The sequence below is a fragment of the Epargyreus clarus genome, unplaced genomic scaffold (assembly GCF_041222505.1).
Source record: "Epargyreus clarus isolate Ecla_fem2 unplaced genomic scaffold, WU_Ecla_fem_2.2 ptg000021l, whole genome shotgun sequence".
In the NCBI taxonomy this organism is placed as follows: domain Eukaryota; kingdom Metazoa; phylum Arthropoda; class Insecta; order Lepidoptera; family Hesperiidae; genus Epargyreus; species Epargyreus clarus.
In genome coordinates, this window is record NW_027332228.1 from 15,571,886 (window position 1) to 15,593,082 (window position 21,197).

At 35.0% G+C, this 21,197-nt stretch overlaps 2 protein-coding genes across 2 annotated transcripts; one reads left to right on the forward strand and one right to left on the reverse strand.

Moving 5' to 3' along the window:
* Positions 1–2,889: 2,889 nt before the first annotated feature.
* On the forward strand, positions 2,890–11,602 carry LOC140750730 (uncharacterized). Its single transcript, XM_073084430.1, has 8 exons — positions 2,890–3,016; positions 6,826–6,951; positions 7,362–7,517; positions 8,099–8,257; positions 8,913–9,065; positions 9,486–9,809; positions 9,967–11,298; positions 11,419–11,602. The coding sequence occupies exons 1-8, from the start codon at positions 2,998–3,000 to the stop codon at positions 11,529–11,531; spliced, it is 2,382 nt and encodes a 793-aa protein (XP_072940531.1). The 5' UTR covers positions 2,890–2,997; the 3' UTR covers positions 11,532–11,602.
* Positions 11,603–11,725: 123 nt separating this feature from the next.
* On the reverse strand, positions 11,726–21,026 carry LOC140750731 (eukaryotic translation initiation factor 4E1-like). Its single transcript, XM_073084431.1, has 6 exons — positions 20,884–21,026; positions 19,700–19,989; positions 16,548–16,723; positions 15,997–16,168; positions 12,144–12,228; positions 11,726–11,977 (listed from the first exon to the last, which is right to left on the reverse strand). The coding sequence occupies exons 2-6, from the start codon at positions 19,727–19,729 to the stop codon at positions 11,844–11,846; spliced, it is 597 nt and encodes a 198-aa protein (XP_072940532.1). The 5' UTR covers positions 19,730–19,989; positions 20,884–21,026; the 3' UTR covers positions 11,726–11,843.
* Positions 21,027–21,197: the final 171 nt, after the last annotated feature.

The window sequence follows — 21,197 nt, forward strand, 5'->3', positions numbered from 1 at the left end:
ATAATAAGGTGATGATGATAAATCTTTGAACGTATTTACGTTTGTTAATAAATCTAGACTTAAATGTAGAGTAGTAACAACATTATTTATATCTTTAGTCTGTCGTCATAACTTACGTACAAACCACATGACAACATGTAACAAATAACAAAGTTTCTATTTGCCAAGAGATTATTCAAATTACAGATGTAGAGTCGAAGGTTCCAGCGCTAGTTCAATGGCATTTCGACGTATCACGCAACCTTTAAGTATGCAAGGCTTGTTTCCAGTTATCAGACCAAGACACAGCTTGATTTATGTAAATTGTGGTAAGTATTGGTAAGCTTGTGGCAATGAACTTCTCAAATTGAATAGCTTTTCAGGAAAATGTTATATTTTTATTTTGCTTTTGTTCCTTTCTATTGTTATGTATTTAAACTATGCTGCTTTTGGATTATCCCTGCTTTTAAGCAAATATTGCAGTCTTGTAAACTATTATTTTAGATATTTGAGTATTGAATGTCCCATAACGTTCTCGTTATTTCACACATAATTCTTTAATAATATTATAAGTTGTAATAAAATTGTGTGCGTATTTTCTTATATGAGAATGAATATTGTATATAGTACTACTTAATTATTTCTAGTGCTATTTAATTCATTATTATTTGTTTAATAAAATATTATATTTTTTTCCAAATCTTGTGTATGAAAAACTTTTGAGTTCAACAAAGAAATTTATTTTTAGGTTCGTAATTTTTAAATAACGTGTATTATGTCCTCGATACCCGTAATAAATCTCAAGTGACTACGCCGCGTAGACCTTAGAGATAAAACCGTAGCTCGTAGCGCGACTACGTGTGACAGAGTGATAAACAAACTAGGTCTACGCGCATTTCCGTCGCCTACACTTTTTACGTTCGAAAGGAAGAAGAAAGAAGGAGATATGTTGGTACGTATTTTTTTCGTTACTTTTCTAAAAACAAATTCTATGTGTGTTTAAATTCTAATGAAAATAGAAAACGTGGAGGTGTTTAATTTTTGTTATTAAAAAAAATATTGATTATTATTTTTAATGATTTTAATAACAAACGAGTAAGCAGTATACTTGATTGAATGTCGTAGTAATTCATTAGGAGTATACTTTGTTACTCCTTATTATCGTTACTGCTGCATGGTCAATCCGTGGTGTTAAATCTCAGATAGGATAGGATTCGAGTTGATAACGACCAATGACACATAACTATTGCTAAAATTATTTTGACTACGAACGCCTTTACAATCACTAAGTACTTATCCTTTATGCAATACACCAGCACTCAATAATGCTGGTATTAGGTGCGATAGTGCCGCAAATTTAGGACCACCAAAAATCCTACCATATTTTTTTTCATTACAACTTTAATTTAATCAATAAAAAAAAATATTTTATTTTTATACATCTATCATATGTAGCTTGGCTACCACGCCAGTTATATAAACAAAGTAGTGTTTATTCAAACCACGATCACCTACCACAAGTTAATAATATGTTTTGCATAGGCACCTAGTATTAGAGAATAATAAATGATGGTATAATCAGGAAATCGATACGGTCTGGGTTGTGTCACGTAACTTCGGATGGCTGACAAGTTGCAATCGAACGCCGTTTTATATCTGAGCTATCGAATTGATCTGTCTTTCGTTTCGTGCAGTGGAAAAATTCAAACTACTGGAAGTTATCTGTAGTAAGTTTAATATAATAAAATCTCAAGAAATCTGCACTAAATTTACGCTTATCAATAAAATTGATAATATCTTTGCAATTGAGACGAACAGCTTAGTTTACATTATATTTAGTTTATTCTATAATATATTTAGGTATAATCAAACTTATATATGGAGTTGGTTACTGATGTTAATTGGCGAAAGGAAACATCATCAGGTGGATTGCATACTTATAACTATAATATAAAAATATTATAATGGGAAGAGTTGATGTAATCATAAACTCATATGAAAGGCGTGGGCTTTATTGTTTGTGTATAGATAAAATGATAGAAAACAAACAAAAGATAAATTTGACTATAAGGTAGGAAGAACGTTAGTGATGTTATATATTTCAATAGTATCCGTCTATTCGAATATATGGACAAGAATCATGCAACGTTATGACTGCATCGATAATAGTAAACAAAGCAATCGAATGCAGGCTTCGTGTAACGTCAATACTTACACCCCTCGCCGCCCAGCGTAACGTGGACCGGCCGAAAACATTAAGCTGTGGACTTCCCGAACATTAAACGCCGTAGAGGGATCACGCGTCGCTGGTGAAGTTAAGTACTGCTTGGTAGGATATAAATTATCGTAACAAAGAGCTATGTTTAATAGAAGAGGTTATTTTTATAGTAATTGCTTATACATTACATTAATTGTAAATTAAGACAAGTTTAAATATAAGCTGCCATAACTTGCTAATGCTTTTTTCACAATTTAAGGCTAATTCGCTTACTTTAATAAATTAATTATGATAGAGTATATTAACTAGTATTGCAATTTGATAGGTAGCTATGAGACTTGAAGATCATGTTTAGCGACGTTTTCTGTGTGTTTAATTTCATAGTAACATACATTTATGTACTTAGTTTTTGGTTATTTACATTTCAAAACATTTCTCACTTGGCTTTTAATAACTAGTTTTTTGAATACAACATGTCAAAATCTAAGTCTATATTATATTCATTTTGATTCTTTGTTTTATTATATTTCTACTCTTTTATTATATTTTTACTTTTCATTGGAAAAAATCGAAAAGATTCAATGCTAAACAACATGTTCTACTAGCAAGCTTTAATATTTGAATGGTAAAAAGCACATTCGAAGTTCGTAAATTAACACCCAACTTCTGTAAAACGCAGTCAATTCCAGTTAGTGGTATTCCATGGTGGTGGTGGCGAGTGGTCGGGGCACGTGGGCAGCGGTCAGTTGTCGCGGCGCGGTCGGCCGGTCGATCCGCGGGCATGGTGGGCTAGCTCGATCATGACCGACGATATACCAGGTGCGTTCACTGATACAGATTACCATACTAGAGATAGGCATACAAAGTCTTCTACCTAAGCTAAGTAGCCGATTATATGTGATTTATACGGTGTTCTGCAGTGATTGTCTGGTTTGAGATTCGGATTCCCAATATTAGGGTTGACGGTTCGAATCCTATTCCTTCTGGTTTTCTAAAGTACTTACAAATATTTGTCACTTGTTGTAACGGTGAAAATAGCATCGTGGGGAAACTCCGTGTAGCAGTTTTAAACTTACCTTTTTTTTTTCTCGAGGGGGAAACCTTCAAAAGGTACCCGACGACGACGGGTTATGTGGGATTTTTACCGCACTAAAACCCCCCCGGTGGCCGTCCTCAACGCTTGTTGGAGAACTCCGGGATCTCCAACGGAACACAACCGGAGCCCTCCAAGCGCGATGCCCAACGGGTTCTACCCTGGGGGAGCAGTTTTCGCTCCTCCCACACCATGTAGTGTTTACGACGGTGTGCGACCACACATACCACCGTCCTTCCCGGGGACACTTGCTGGACGGTTCGAGCTCCCACTCTTGCCGCCCGCAACCCCGGAAGCCCCCTTAGTCGCCTCCTACGACAGGCAGGGGATACCGTAGCCCTAATCTAGTCCCGGAACTACAGGGACAACAAAGAACTTACCTAAAGACCAAATAAGATATAGTGAATATATTATTATAGAGTTTTAGCACATAAACATACCGTTTAGATATGTATAGAATTGTATATTTTAGGATAAGAGAAATAACCAAATTCACTCGTAATTAGTGAGCATTCTTCTTCATACGCATTTCGTGTAGGTTTGGTTGGAATCAGAGCAAACCCTCAATGGCTTCGACTTCATGCAGATTAATTTAACCTACATGTAAATTGGCACAGATTACTGGCTGATCGGCTTAAACACAGATTTAGATTTTTCCTACTGAAACGTAACAAGTAACGTGTTACGATTTACCGTTTTCTAAATTCAAAGGATGCTAGCATTCATTGTGTCGTGGGTGCCATGAATACACACAAAGACAAATACACCTACACTCAAGACACATATCTAAATGCATCATTCAGATATCAGTTTAGCCGGGCATCGAATCTAGAACCTTGTATGGTGACCGCTCCACCACGGGGAAAGTCGAACATACAGATTCGCTCAAATATCCATCTTGACTCAGGCTAAACTCATAAGCGCTACTTCTGCAAATCATTGAACTTAACCCAACCCACTGGAAAGTCACGATAGTGTTTCCATTTTCGAACTCAGGGTATCTACAACTTAACTATACTTTGCCTTGTAAGTATAGCGTGATAGACACCGTAAAATAAAATCAATTTCATATGAAATAATATTAGATACGGATTGCCAGGGTCGGTATTGCTGTCACATGATGCTCTTATAACGATTTTGTGATTTAGTATTGCCGTGTTTACGTAAACAAAGCAATTACGGCCACAATAAATCTTTCTTCTTGGACATATTTGAGAAACTTTTCCCCAATCATTTCCTATTCCAAAAACATGCGAAACTTTTTATATTTTTATTTACGAACTTTTACAAAAATTGTGTAGAGTTCGGTTAATTAAAGAAATTTGGAAATAGCGACATTCCTAATTGTTAGTCGCTGGCTCAATAGTGTTGTTCATATTTATACATATAAACACAAAAATATAGTGTTTGTTTCTAATTTAAAAATTATCTATTAGAGAGCCTTTAATGTTCACAATACAGTATTATTTAGCTAATATTTTTATATATTTTCCATATAGACTACTCTAGACTGCGTATTTGTTAATATCTTAGTTAATCAAAATTAAAAAAAAACGAGGGGTTTTTTATAAAAATATTCATATTTATACTCGTGGAGCCCAAATATTGCCATATCGCCACGCTGCGGATTGACCAATTGCAGCATCTTAATTTTGAAACAACTCCATTTGTGGTTCTGAGTGTTTATATGTTTGTTTATGGCACTCATGACACACACAATGCTAGGGAGCCTATGCATATGTATATAGAAGCATACATAGAAGTATGTATATACTTACTTAAACCAAGTGTATTAAAATATCGTGCTAAAGTATAAAGTGGCTCGAGGAAGATATTTTGCTTAATAACTTACTCATAGTTCTTAGGGCGGAAAATCCTGCATAGTATGGCGTGCAAAATAGTATTAACAAACGTGTGGGAATGTTTTTATGGTAATAAGGTACTTTGAGCAACCGTAAAATAAAATTAATATAGGTAACCTAATGCAGTTCTACGCAAAGTAGTTAGTTTTCTGTCTTCCTGTTATAATTTAAAGAGCTATATATAAAATAATGTAAGGTTTTAACCTTCGTAAAATATCTTAATAACCTTTTTTTAAGTAAGCAAAATGAAGGACGAAATCCATGCCACTGTTTCCGCTCTAAAGGCCTTAAATTATGTATGCATTAAATAAAAACCTTTATACTTTACTAAGTATTTTACTCGCTTTTATGTTAAGAGGATTATAAGGCATAAAGTTTTGAATTAATTGTTCATGCGATATTTTTGCACGGCAGGTAAATGTGAGATTCCATTTTAATATATTTTTATTTTATTTGAATTTTTAACTTCAGTGGGGACGTATGCGTAAAATTTGAACATTGATGTCAGTTAACATTTAGGTAAGTATTGCATATCATTTATGTGAATGAATGTAAACAATTTTTATGGCTTGAATAGTACTTCAAGCCATAAAAATTGTTGAACTCTTTATGAATACAACGGGAACTACCTTAAAACGGTGATATAGAGCTACTGTATTCTCATTTGCGGTAGAGATTTTAATGTAGTAAACATACCTGTCAGGCCCAGCAGTAATGAACCTGTACGAGTAATTAACTTACCTTATGTGCCCTTACTGCGATTAGTTTTACTCATCAATGGAAGGTAGTGATCATTTAAGATACAATGATCAGAATACTCATTTTTTTCTTTCTTCACATTAAAAAACGGTCAACTTCGACCTCAACTTTTCATACTGCTATAACTCATATACATACGACATAGCTAACGTTGTAAATGATTCCTGCGTGTAAATAAATATAAAGGTTTTCACGGTCAAATTTAAATCTCTATGAGTAACCACACCAATTTTTGTTCATGATACCGATCTCCCGCCAACCGGTCATCAGATTAAAGGGTACAAAGTTAAACCAAGGTCGAAAGATGGAAACGGACCTTTTATATAGCTGGAAAATTACGTGCCCCAAAGTAATGGTCTCTTGGCTTTTCTTACGTTTTGTTTCGTTGTAATTGGCCATTGCCTTGCGTTATCGTGTTTTCGTGAAAGGTGTATTAAAAGCCCCATGAGTCAAAGGTCAAAAAGTCATTGAAATGTAACGTATATTAATTCGGACTGTGGACATTGATGGATGTTGATTGCTTTAATTGTATACGTAAAAAAACGAAATTATTTTCTTGTAGTGGCTTTATTTTCTTAGGCAGATTATCTAACTGACTCCGGCGGCACTACTGCTACACCTATTTCTGCCTCATAACAGCAGCATTAAATGATAGTACCGCTTTGAAGGATGTGGTAAAAGCGACATATATATGAGAGGCGTTCCAACTTAGTTCTCAAGGATATGCATCTGAGGTCACTCCTAGGGTAGGAACCTAATCTTATTTAGGATTGATTACAAATGTAAATGGGCAGCAGTAGCCACTTACCATCAGATGGTGTACTCGTCTGCTCCTATATCATATAAAACTCAATCACACATTTCTCATCATAGACATTAAGTAATCCTTTCTTCCTCTATCTCATTTGTTGTAGACACGGGCGCCGTGTTCACATTCGGCAAGTCGCACTTCGCCGACAACGAGCCGAGCCACTTCTTCATCAAGAATGATCCCATCGTCGCCATCTCATGCGGTGACGAGCACAGCGCTGTTATATGCCGTAAGTTACATACCATTTTGTAGTTAATAAAGGTGTATATTAAAAGTGACGTATATAAGGCATTGCATGTTTTCGTGGTACGGCTAGGACACCGGTCGCCGATCACGATTGTTTTCAGGGAATAAAAGACGTTAATCTTAAGAATACGCAAAGCAATGAATCGGAGTTTTCCTTCACTCTGGAGTTCTAGAACATAAATACAAGATACTTTTTTTATTTATTTTTAAATCTTGTGCGTTTTCAGTTGCTTTACTTAAGAGTTCCGTATACACAAAGGTATGTGAAATGTACCAATAAGCGTATTGCTAGCATGCTGTATAAAAACTCTAATACCAGCAAAAAGGTCAAAGCAACAGTTGACTAATCATAAACTGATACACTAGTACATCATATAATGTTTTTATTTACAGAAAATGGTAGAGTGTTCGTGTTTGGTGGGAACGCGTGGGGACAGCTCGGACTCGGCCACAAGGATGAGGTCACGCGGCCCAGCTGCGTCAAGTGGCTTAAGCCACACCGCGCCATGTTCGTGGCTTGTGGCCGGGCGCACACCGTCTTTGTTACAGGTATACTTAATTACAGCTAAATTTAGTTTAGTTAAATTTAGTTAAAGTTATTATAATAAGGTTTAAATATTGCTAAATTGTACTAGTTTTAAATATTTAAATAAATAAAAATTACAGCTTACAGGTGTACTTTCGATGCAATAGAAATTCAATCCAATTTGATTTAACTAATTTAAATTGACGTTATATTAGTCTCTGGCACTACAACCGCAACAATATTTGCGGTCGTGCCACTATAGTCGAACCCCAAAATATCCTATTCAGTGGCGTAATGTGAGCTCTAGTTACTTGTACAAATTACGCATTTTATCCAGTTACCCGAGGATAGTCTGACTAAAAATATACCTTTACGTACGAAATATTTTTTTAGGAAAAATCAAACACAAAAATAAAGCTTTCTTTTTTTACCACTTATATCTGAATAAATTAGCAATTAAAGCTCTAGTTGTACTTTTAATATCGATCAATTTTTAGATTTTACTGTCACTGAAAAGAAACGCAAGGGACCATGCAACCTATCCTCACTAACATACTCACGCACCTCTAGTTCTACGAACCTTAATTAATTATTTATTCGCTAGATACGAACGCGATCTACTCAGTGGGCTGCAACGACGAGGGTCAGCTCGGCACGGGGGACATGGAGCCCCACAGCGTGCCGCAGTACGTGGAGCTGGAGGCAGAACACGCAGCCGTGCGCCAGGTCTCCGCCGGGAGCAACCACACTGCTATATTAACTGGTAAGGACGTGCCGACGTTCGGCAACTCGTCAAGAGATGGCGCTACTGGTATTATGAATCACGATTTCGTGTACATCTGACTTATATACAAGTTCTGTGAACAGACTATCGGAGAACCACCGTTCACCTGAAATTACCAATGCCCAATCAAACTTGGCAAGGAGATCGATCTTTGCCAAAAAGACACTGTATAGTAAATGTTGAAATAGGTAGAGTAGGTAGGCTCAATAAAAATGGATTAACTGATAATTTTCAATATCTTGGTATAATTAAACAGTTAGGATTATAATCCTACACTATAGTGTACCTTTTGTATATAAAAAAAATATCATACTTTGCGGTAATTTCCGATTATAACATTTTATAACGTTATGATTGTTAAGTTACAGTCAATACTTCAATTTGACTTTTTTCAACTTAATGCTTAATTAGCCTTATAATTTTACGCATTTAGAGGTCAACATAAATTTTCAATGGAAGATACAATCAAATGTCCTCACCATATTTTTTATAAATTACTACTAAAGGTCATGTTATCTTAAAATCAGTAATCTTTCAAACTACATAACATTACGATTACGTAGTGAAAATACGTTTACAAAATAACAATTAAAGTTAGTGCTGTGAATTTATAGCCTGATTTCAATCTTACCAGACGACGGTCGCGTGTTCGTGTGCGGGTCCAACTCTGAAGGCCAGCTGGGCCTCGGCGAGGACACGCGCTCCAGTATCAAGTTCAGCGAGCTCAAGTTCATGGAGAAGATAGCTTTCGTCGAATGCGGCTACTATCACACCGTGTTTATTACTTGTGAGTTGCCTGTTTTATTATTACCGCGTATTCGTGGGTACACAAACAAATAGCCTGTGTTGAGTTTCATTACTAAGATTATGAAGACAAAAGCGATTAATTTTCGTTACGCAATCTGCAAAAGAATTTGGGCCCTTCAAAACTTGTGATACCTTTCACATATTTATTTTCTAAAGTTATTTTAGGCCATAATTATGTTTAATCTGTTAAACGGTTTTAAGAGACACATTTTGAATTAACAGCAAATTTCGACAGTGCTTATGAATGCACGCCGCACACTCTCTCGGTCCTTAATGTACCTGGAGGCACCTGGACTTATTAATATTAATATATTCTTCATACATTTTAAGAACTTAATTTGAAGTCCACATTTTAAAGAACAAAATATATGAACTAATATACCTATATTTTTGTTTCTAGCCATGGGTGCAGTATTTGTGACCGGCGACAATGAGAACCAGAAGCTTGGTATTCCTGACACTGCTTCCACCATCTACGTTCCTCAAGTCTTACCCATACATATCCCAATCAAAAGCGCTTGTTGTGGTGCTAATCATACGTTCCTTCTTTCTATGGATGAGAGCACAATCTTAACATTCGGGTCGAATGAAAAAGGACAGCTGGGGATGCCCAAAGATGTGGAATATATCAAAGAACCTACTGAAATTGACATGGAGAAGATGTTTGACGGATACCAACTGAAACTGGTGGCTTGTGGTGCCATGCACACTGCGTTTGTTACAGGTATACATTTCTATTAACCTCAACTGTGTTTAATTTAACAACATCAACAATTCATTATTAAATATATGTCACAATTACATACTCCTTACTTTTAAATCTGAAATCTTGTGTGTTATAAATCTGTAGTAACATCTTTATTTTTTTTTACTTTTAACAGACAATGGCCTACTTTACACTTGCGGCGAATCGAGGCATAATAAACTTTGCTTGGAAGAAATAGACGATGCCGACAATTCAAACGAAGCTCTAACTAATCAATACTCACCGAAGCGGGTCACCGCCATGAATGGCTTCGTGGTAGACAATGTAGCTTGCGGCGGCTGCCACACGTTACTCACTGCCACTAAGGGCTCCAACGCAGACTTTACTAACAACGATTTTAACATCATCAACGAAGAAAACCGACAAATATCTTTAACGGAATTACCTCCCCTTCAAAAAGTTCCAGTCATGAACAAAACTGAAGAACATTTAACTATAGAAGATGCTACAAATTCAAATATTACAGAGCAGATGAAAGATAAAAATGGGAATGAAGATGTTACTTCAATTGATTCGTTGGAAGCTAACGTGAGTGGATCTCATATTGTAAATATAAATGACTTAGAAACTGCAAGTACACACGATGTTGCAGAAATAACTAAAGGCGAAACAGATCCATGTGCGATGATAGACAAAGCGTTGAATGACATAGGTGATACTATTGACGAAACAGTAAATGCAGCTGAAAGTAAGGTTGAGATGATTGTAGATGACGTTAACGCTACAGCAAACACAAAGGTTCAAGTGGTTGAAGAAGTTCTGAAAAAAACTGCGGCTAAGATAGACCCAGGTATACATACAATGTTACCTGGCGATGAATTTAAATTAGATCCAGGCATAAGCACAGGCATACATGTTGATGCAATGAAAACAGATCCAGGTATAGGCACAAATATACATGCGGACGAAACAAAAATAAGTCCAGGAATACACACAGGTATACATGTTGACGAGATGAAAATAGACACAGGTATACATACAGGTGCAGATGATAAAATAAAAATACATTCAGATGCTCACGTCGATGACATGAAAATTCTGGAGGTTCCCGACAAAACTGCTGAAACCGCTAACTCTCCTCCACCAAAAACTCCAATAATACAAGACCTGCTTCACATCCCAGATATTTCTCATATAAGCCCGAACTTGAGTAAACGTAGTGAAGACGAACAGAAGAGTGTAGGCGGCCAATCTGAGAACGAAACTATTCCTTGTGGATCGGATAAATCCAGTCCTCAAATTGGAAAAACTAAAACACAAGCCGTAATGCCGATTGTCAGGAGCGAAGACAATATCGATGCACACGAACCGGAACACACTGAGGAACAAGATGTAGTTGTTAACAAGCTAGAGGAGAAAGGTCGCTTTGCTAAAATCTTTCAATCTATAAGAGATAAAGAAAACTCTTGTATGGGCAAGGGAAAAGTTATCGAAGAAAAAGTTACAGGTAATTGTCAATGTGAATATGTTTTATGGCTTTCTTGTGTTTTTATTCGGCTATTAAGTTTAGTTTTTTGCAAATATGGCTATGTTGCTCATGTACTTAATTTTTTCCTTTATATTTTAGAAACTGTGCACAAAGGAGTTAATGACGCAGAAGAGTCAGTGCATAGAGTCGAAGAGACTATAGAGACGGAGATCAGAAATCAAACAAACTCTCGAACGTGCACAATTTTATAGATTTATCAATTTTGTCATTTATTGTCAAGTTTATCTTAATTCTTAACCATTAAATTTCTAACATTAATATTAAAAACAAGTTTTATTGTTATGTAAACAATTTTATTTATTATTATCACAGATAAACAATACATTCAAAAGTAACATTAGACTCATTATATTTAAATAACACCATTTACAATTTATTATCCACAATAACAAATCAGTATTATCTAAATGTGCGTGATGCAGACACAAATAAATTTAACGGAATCAATTTGTTTATTTATTAGTAAAATATTCACTTATACATATAGGTATAAATTGTTAGTTCTAAACTGTATACAAATTTGTAACAGAGTCATGTTCGTGAAAACTGATTTTTCCAGGGATTTGCAGATTTTCTTTCAACTTTCGCCCGACTTTCTTGATCGCTTTTTCGTTTTTACTGTCCGATACCCAAATACCTGAAAAATAACAAAAACAAATTGATAGAAACACGAAAACAGATAATATTAGGTATATGGACAGATTTTCACGAGCGAAGTTTTGCTATATTTTAACTTTAACTTTTTGTATGTACCGACTGTTTAGCGCGTCGAAATAATGCTTTAAATGGTAAAAAAATCTTACCAACTTTACTCTTGACTCTGACATTTACAACTGCCCCGCATATCGAATCAGAATTTTCGAAATTTTCTCCTATTAACATAAGAACCTGAAATCAACGAATCATTATAATATTTTTTTCGTTTACGAAGGATTACAAAATGTTATTTGTATAAATATATTTTTTTTAATTTATCATGCGTAAGTATGCAACGCTTCGGATGGTGCCTAAAAATACTTGCCTCTCCCAGAGTTTTATAAGACCTAGGTAAAATGAATTTCCTTAAATTTATAGATTTCATGAAACTATATTAAAAATCCTGCAAAAGATTTTAGAACCACCGTAAGAGCGTTTTCAGATTATCCGATCCGATATCGGTGTCGGACGACGATAGCCGACATCCGATAGCCGACACCATGTGCTATTTTCACATATTTCCGACAAAATCGTTCCGATACGGCCATTTGCTCGATAGCTTAGTGCGGACAGGTCATCATGGCAGACTATAATAGAAAACTTTATTTGCTGTATCTCTTATATTTGAGACGCAAAAAAAGATCTGTTCACAGACAGTATTGGATACATCCTATTGTGGAAGCTAGATATTCAGAGGGAGCATTTTACACTCTTTTTAGCAAGCTACAACACGCACCTAGAAAGTTTTTTAAATACTTTCGTATGAGTGAATCCACATTCAATTATTTGCTAATTCATCTCACAAACAGTATCAAGAAACTTCTCGCCAATTATTGTCTCGGAGTATTTTATTTTTATATTCCTCGTGAGTTTTATCCCACAAGCATGGTTTAGATTCTACCAGTTCAATTAATGTAATTATATCGTATTTAAATGATGACGACGCCATGATGACAACCAAACTAGTAAACAAGCTCAAAATGGCCGCCGCGCATCGGGCTCTACGCACACAGAGACAATTTAGATACACGTAGAGCACACATACAAACATTATCGCCCGACGGCTCACGGGCGTCCGATGGTGTCGCCAGCATATCGCTGTCGGCTCCGATATCCGATATCGGAACGGACAATGTGAAAGGCAGGTACATGTTTCATACATTTTACTTACCCCGATATCGTATCGGCGTCCGATACCGATATCGGATCGGATAATGTGAAAACGCTCTAAGAGCGTTTTCACATTATCCGATCCGATATCGGTCCGAAAACGCTCTAAGAGCGTTTTCACATTATCCGATCCGATATCGGTATCGGACGCCGATACGATATCGGGGTAAGTAAAATGTATGAAACATGTACCTGCCTTTCACATTGTCCGTTCCGATATCGGATATCGGAGCCGACAGCGATATGCTGGCGACACCATCGGACGCCCGTGAGCCGTCGGGCGATAATGTTTGTATGTGTGCTCTACGTGTATCTAAATTGTCTCTGTGTGCGTAGAGCCCGATGCGCGGCGGCCATTCGAAAATGTGTGTCTTGTTTCTTGATACTGTTTGTGAGATGAATTAGCAAATAATTGAATGTGGATTCACTCATACGAAAGTAATTAAAAAACTTTCTAGGTGCGTGTTGTAGCTTGCTAAAAAGAGTGTAAAATGCTCCCTCTGAATATCTAGCTTCCACAATAGGATGTATCCAATACTGTCTGTGAACAGATCTTTTTTTGCGTCTCAAATATAAGAGATACAGCAATTAAAGTTTTCTATTATAGTCTGCCATGATGACCTGTCCGCACTAAGCTATCGAGCAAATGGCCGTATCGGAACGATTTTGTCGGAAATATGTGAAAATAGCACATGGTGTCGGCTATCGGATGTCGGCTATCGTCGTCCGACACCGATATCGGATCGGATAATCTGAAAACGCTCTAAGAGCGTTTTCACATTATCCGATCCGATATCAGTATCGGACGCCGATACGATATCGGGGTAAGTAAAATGTATGAAACATGTACCTGCCTTTCACATTGTCCGTTCCGATATCGGATATCGGAGCCGACAGCGATATGCTGGCGACACCATCGGACGCCCGTGAGCCGTCGGGCGATAATGTTTGTATGTGTGCTCTACGTGTATCTAAATTGTCTCTGTGTGCGTAGAGCCCGATGCGCGGCGGCCATTTTGAGCTTGTTTACTAGTTTGGTTGTCATCATGGCGTCGTCATCATTTAAATACGATATAATTACATTAATTGAACTGGTAGAGTCTAAACCATGCTTGTGGGATAAAACTCACGAGGAATATAAAAATAAAATACTCCGAGACAATAATTGGCGAGATGTTTGTGAATACCTTGAAGAGGGATATGAAGTTTTAAATCAAGATGAGAAAAAAAAGACTGGTATTTAAGTAATTTACACTTTTAATAAATCTGAAAACAGAACTACACGTTTACATACGAGTACATTATAATACCTACATGGGTTATTTACATCTGATAAGCAACCTAAAATTCATAAACAAACTTCACAAAAATATAACCCCAAAATTGTATCATAATGTGATAGTTTAATATAGGTATAATGTCTGTTTGTTAATACGCTTTTATTAGCTTCGGTTGTATGTATGTATGTATGTAACGGAATCTTTGAACGCGATTTTAACCAACTTTTAAATGTCGGATTAATTTGAATTTTTCTATACTTATCAAGGGCCGATGACAATGCAATAATATGAAAGAATCGTCCCGATATCCTTACTAGGACCTTCAGGATTCGCGATTGCAAATAATTGAATGTGGATTCACTCATACGAAAGTAATTAAAAAACTTTCTAGGTGCGTGTTGTAGCTTGCTAAAAAGAGTGTAAAATGCTCCCTCTGAATATCTAGCTTCCACAATAGGATGTATCCAATACTGTCTGTGAACAGATTTTTTTTGCGTCTCAAATATAAGAGATACAGCAAATAAAGTTTTCTATTATAGTCTGCCATGATGACCTGTCCGCACTAAGCTATCGAGCAAATGGCCGTATCGGAACGATTTTGTCGGAAATATGTGAAAATAGCACATGGTGTCGGCTATCGGATGTCGGCTATCGTCGTCCGACACCGATATCGGATCGGATAATCTAAAAACGCTCTAACTCGTAACCTAAATAATAAACGAGTGTCATCGAAAGTTTATTGACAAGTTCGTTCGCGTTATCACTTGGAGAATACCTACTGATATCATTCTCCTATAGGTAACCGTCCTTCTAGATAGATATGTAAGCAATTTAGCTGCAATAATACGATACACGTGATTTTGTGCAGATATTCTACAAGCGGGGGAAAACGGAAGAAGGAATTCAGTAAAAATAAATGGAATGTAGACGTCAGCTTCTGGACGAATTTTGTGGGATTCTGTTCTTTTTATAACTATATAGAGATATCCCACCTAATATCAAATAGACTCATCATCATCAATCCATTATCGTCCTGCTGCTGAGCTTGGGTCTCCTCTCATAATGAAAAGAATAAGGCCCTAGATAGCCTTCACATACCTTTGAGATTTTTTTTATATAAATCTCTTAGGACATGGTGAGGAAACCTGCATATGTTTCCTCACCATATTTCTATTTTTATATTTTCTAATACGCACATAACTTTTGAAAATTCAGAGGTACATGCCTGGGATTAGACCCTCGGACCCCGCGATCGAGAGGCCGTGTTTCTTAACCACTAGGCTATCACTGCTTTTTCAGATAGAATGCGATCCCATTATTTTGCGACTTATACATTCATATAAACTTTACAAAAAATTACGTAAAGAGAGATGCTATATGGGCGAACTGGAAATCAGACACCATTGAAGTTTACATCTATCACAGGCAATATACACATGTACGGTACGATTAATAAGACGGAAAGTAAGGGTCACATTTTGAAATTGTTGAAATATATTTGTACACTTACAACATACATCCAGATGCGATCCATGTTCATCGACTTTTTGTCTATAGTAATTAGCCATCTACCACCCTTCTTGTTGCCGCGGTCCTCCCACTTCGGACAGATGCCCTTCTTGAACACTGCGTAATCCTGTCCCATGCGCAGTTCTGAGGGCAACTTCATGTGATGGTAGAGACTGTAGGACAATAATATAGTATACATTAGTAAAAAGTTAGTCATTTACTGTGACACCACCACCTTAATTATTGTTGCATTCAAAAGCGACATATACTACACTGGTCTGCCTCTGAACGATGCAGTAAGATCGAAACAAGTAAATATTATTCACTACGCTTCACGTGTTACAATCAAAAAGGCAAATTCAAAATTCAAATTCAAAAATATTTTTGGATTAGTGAACAATGTTTCACTATTCAATATCTTTCTTAAAGTCGTGTGACGTGTGACGGACACAAGATATTATAAAAATCTTCTGTATAAGGCCGTATTAGAAGAAGCGGTGATTCCCCTTCTTTTAAATTGCGAATACGTAACAAATTATCTCATATGCATACCACCAGTAATCCTCCACAGTATCGAACGTAGTCAGTTCTATGAGATTCTCTTCCCAATTTCTCTTCTCGTTCATGAACATCCAGAAACTCCATACATTCTGCAACGGATGCTTGATACCCTCCAGAGGAATGTCTTCAGATTCCTTGGAATTTTCACTAACGATTTGATTGGAACCCTAAACGAAAAGTACGTTTTATAGACCAGGGTCGATAATTTTTGAAACCAAAAAAAATTACAATAGAATGAAACCCATTGGAAAAGGAGGGGAATATGATCAAAATGAAAGGAAAAATAAATTACGGTCGATCCGAGTTCGGGAAGTGGGAGGGGGTGAGTTTTTAAGGGTAAAAAAGGTTTATCTTGATTTCCGGCTAATCTACACGTCCTATGCGAAAAAGTTCAATGGCAAAGTTGTAGGTAATAAAAAGATCTACAACTTTTGTATTTGCAATTTTTTCACATAACCTCAAAATTTGGGTGAAAAATTCAAAAAACCAAGTTTTTGGTTTTTTATTTATATCTTATTCAAAAAAAATTTTTTTTTTACGTAATTTGGTGAAAACTTACCTTATTATGTCCCAAATACACTGTAATTTATTTGATTAAAAATATTTATTTTTTCGCCTTATTTTCACTTAATATCAAAAAAGCACCCTAATTTTCAATCGAAAATTCTGACGTCAAAATATCAGCTTTTTTCAAAAAGTTTGGGGGCTTTTTGTTCGTTGAAATATCTACTTTCTGATGGTGTAAAAAAATATACATTACTATAGGAAATGTTCTCAGAAAATGCAAAAAATTGAAAAAAACCCAATTGTATTTATTGTCGATTCTCTTCTTGCTAGACTCCACTAAACGATTCAAAGCTGATTTTTTTATTTCATACAATTGGTTGTCATCTGACTTATTGCAGATTATACAAACAGATCCATCCATACTGATAATCTGAAAAGAAAAAATTAAATTAATAATGCCTTCAAAGTTTTATCATGATGAGTATAACTAAATTTGTTTGTATAAAATAAACGAAATTACTCTTTTTTATTCTTGTACTAAAATATCATTCAATTTTAATTTTTTAGGTTATGTTATGTTAAACATACTATTTATGAAAGAAAATATTACTATTTTTATTTTAAAGTTGATTAATATAGATTAAAATACAGATTGTATTTACCTTGCTATGTAGATTCCAAACGATTTTTTGAATAAAGTAAATTTCTCACAATTCACTTAGAGTAACTAGGCCTGCACGTGTATTTTTAAAAACGATGTTGTACACTGCTCTGTATCTCGAATACTGGCTAACGGTTTTTACAGCTGCTACGAAATAGCAGGTATGTAGTAAGGCCCAGACCCTCCTAGGTCCGTCCCCACTTCTCTATGAAATAACTTACAATGGGCTAAAATTTACCGAAGGTCACTCAGGTATATAAATTATCTTAAAACAGCAGTAAATAGACATCTACGAATATTATTTAAATAAGATTCTACAATTTTTTCAAAATATTGTAGATGTCTTATTAAATATTAACTTTATTAACTTATTTGTTTGTTAATTATTGAAGTATATTTTAATTTGCAACTTTTTCATTTATCAATAAAACATGAAATCTTAAGTTTTTTGAGTAATTAAAGTGTAAATTTTAATAAATACCTCAAAATTGTACATAATGATATAAAATTTTTTTTCGAATTTGGGTTTTTTTCAATTTTTTGCATTTTCTGAGAACATTTCCTATAGTAATGTATATTTTTTTTACACCATCAGAAAGTAGATATTTCAACGAACAAAAAGCCCCCAAACTTTTTGAAAAAAGCTGATATTTTGACGTCAGAATTTTCGATTGAAAATTAGGATGCTTTTTTGATATTAAGTGAAAATAAGGCGAAAAAATAAATATTTTTAATCAAATAAATTACAGTGTATTTGGGACATAATAAGGTAAGTTTTCACCAAATTTCGTATAAAAAAAAATTTTTTTGAAAAAGATATAAATAAAAAACCAAAAACTTGGTTTTTTGAATTTTTCACCCAAATTTTGAGGTTATGTGAAAAAATTGCAAATACAAAAGTTGTAGATCTTTTTATTACCTACAACTTTGCCATTGAACTTTTTCGCATAGGACGTGTAGATTAGCCGGAAATCAAGATAAACCTTTTTTTACCCTTAAAAACTCACCCCCTCCCACTTCCCGAACTCGGATCGACCGTAATTTATTTTTCCTTTCATTTTGATCATATTCCCCTCCTTTTCCAATGGGTTTCATTCTATTGTAATTCTTTTTCATTTTTTACCATTTTTAAAGGCTTCGGCACTGGTCTATTACTTTATGTATCTATTATGTTTTAACAAATAAATAAATAATATGTTTAAACTATGTTATGGATTATCGACATAAAAGTTTATTGAGGGCTCTAGGTACTTGTGAAAATAGGACAAAGGTACAACGAGAAGGAGATTGCCACTAAGATATCATATATGTTTTTCATTTTGATTATAATGGCAATATGTGTGTTGCGATTGAAAGGGTGTGTTAGATAGAAATACTAAAATGCCTAGCAACTTAAATCTTTAATTAAAGGAAGTATCACATTTATTTTTAATGTCAGGTAGAGTCGGTTACAAATGTCCACGATGGCATTGAGCATTTATTAAAAAGATACAAAGTAGTCTTATTCATATATTTTTATAGTACTTGACTGCTTGTCAATAATTAATTAATATATAGGTATAGGTAGTACCTAAATAAAATAAATCTCTAAAATCTCGTCAGATTTCAATAGGTATTCTTTCAGTCACTATGATGAGTTATAACATTCTTAGATATTTTATGATTATGTTCCACTATTAATACCTATAACAGCCTTATCATATACTTCGAGAAACATAGATGATTGAAAACGCTCTTTATATACGACTACCTACTAGGGATGGGTCTCTGCACAACAAAAGGAAGCCTGGCGCATATTCTAGTATGTATGAATAAGGAATGAACTACTAACTCTATGGTTCCTCGTATTGCACAATAACATGACTCACACTTTGATCAAACGAAACAAAGTTGCGTCTAGGTATAAGCACTTATGCCGTTAGTAACTACCGATTTGCTTATGAAAAGATACAAAAATCTATCAATTTTCACTCACCGTCATGACTTCCGCGCCAGTATCTCCCATAATTAATTACTTGGTACAACACACACCAGCTTTATGAACTGTTTCGTGGGCTTACGGCCTTTATATGTATGTAATTCTGTAAATGATTATGATAAAAGCGCGCGTTATCGTCACTTTGCACGTAAAGAAAAATCCCCGAATTCAGTGTTGCAAGCTAAGAACAATATTTTACTGCTCCGAAAACTAGATTTCAAACTTCAAAATTTAAAAATAACTTTAATGAGATTACAAATTCATAGCAATATTTATTTGATGAGGGTCTGAAAAAGGAAATATTAGTTAATATTTTTATACCGGTACATACACAAATATGCTGATGCTCTAATTATTGGATTCATACTACTATTTACATTTGTAACGTATAATTTTATTTCATTATTTACAGGCACCAATGTATTATTGACAGTGTTTTCGGTTTGAAATATAATACAGGACTACAAGTGTATTGTTTAGGAGCGTATATGGCGTCCTTATATGTTGCACTCAGTAGTATGACGCATGTTATACTAAATTGTTGTTGATGCTGACCCTTTTACTCATCGATATAATGAAGCGTATGACAAGGACAACACGATTGCATGTTTTATCAGATAACTTATACTAACCATAGGTACGTATTACCATAATTTATCAAACGTAAAACATAATATTAAGTACCGTATTATGAGTATATAACATCCATATAAAAGAGAAATTGTTCACATGCAAGTTTTGTTTGCTTCAACCTCGGGTCGTGGCAATACCATTGCGTTACTCGACCAAGTTTACTTTATCGTGGCTAGTTAACACTATCAAGCTTATTAGTAAATTATTTTTTAACCTACACACAGGAGATAGACAAAAAGGTACTACCACCACACCTATTTCTAACAGGTTCTTATATTTCGGTGGATGGGGTAGATGTCGGCTCAATTCATATGAGACCATCCTTGTCCTTCAAAGTGGCGACTGTCTCAGCTATAAACCATTTTTTTTTACAGAGCGTGTTACAAATGTTCATTAGCAGCAGTGGCCACTTACCATAAAGTGGACGCTTGCTAGTTAACTATTTCATTTTCAATGAAAGTAAGACACCACGAAAAGGTGTCTAGATTTATAGATATTTCACTACTGCGTTATTATCTAAATTGAATATGTATAAAAATAAAACATACCTCTTCTATCATTTTATAGGTTTTGATATAGAATTAATAACTAAGAATTTATTAATATATGACCATCAAAAATTAAATGTTTTCAACTATTGTAAAAGTAATTTCTATATAATTTGACTTTAATGTCAATTTTGACAATATTTGCATTGTTTTTAATTGAGTATACTTATTTTGTTTACCATAGGTTGTTTAAAGCAGGATCACTAATTTTGACTGATAGCACTAGCGGACTAAAGGGGGGCACATTAGTATAAGTAAAATTAAATCAAGTTTTTACACCGAGAGCCTCATTCAATATTTCCACTCCAGGCCTC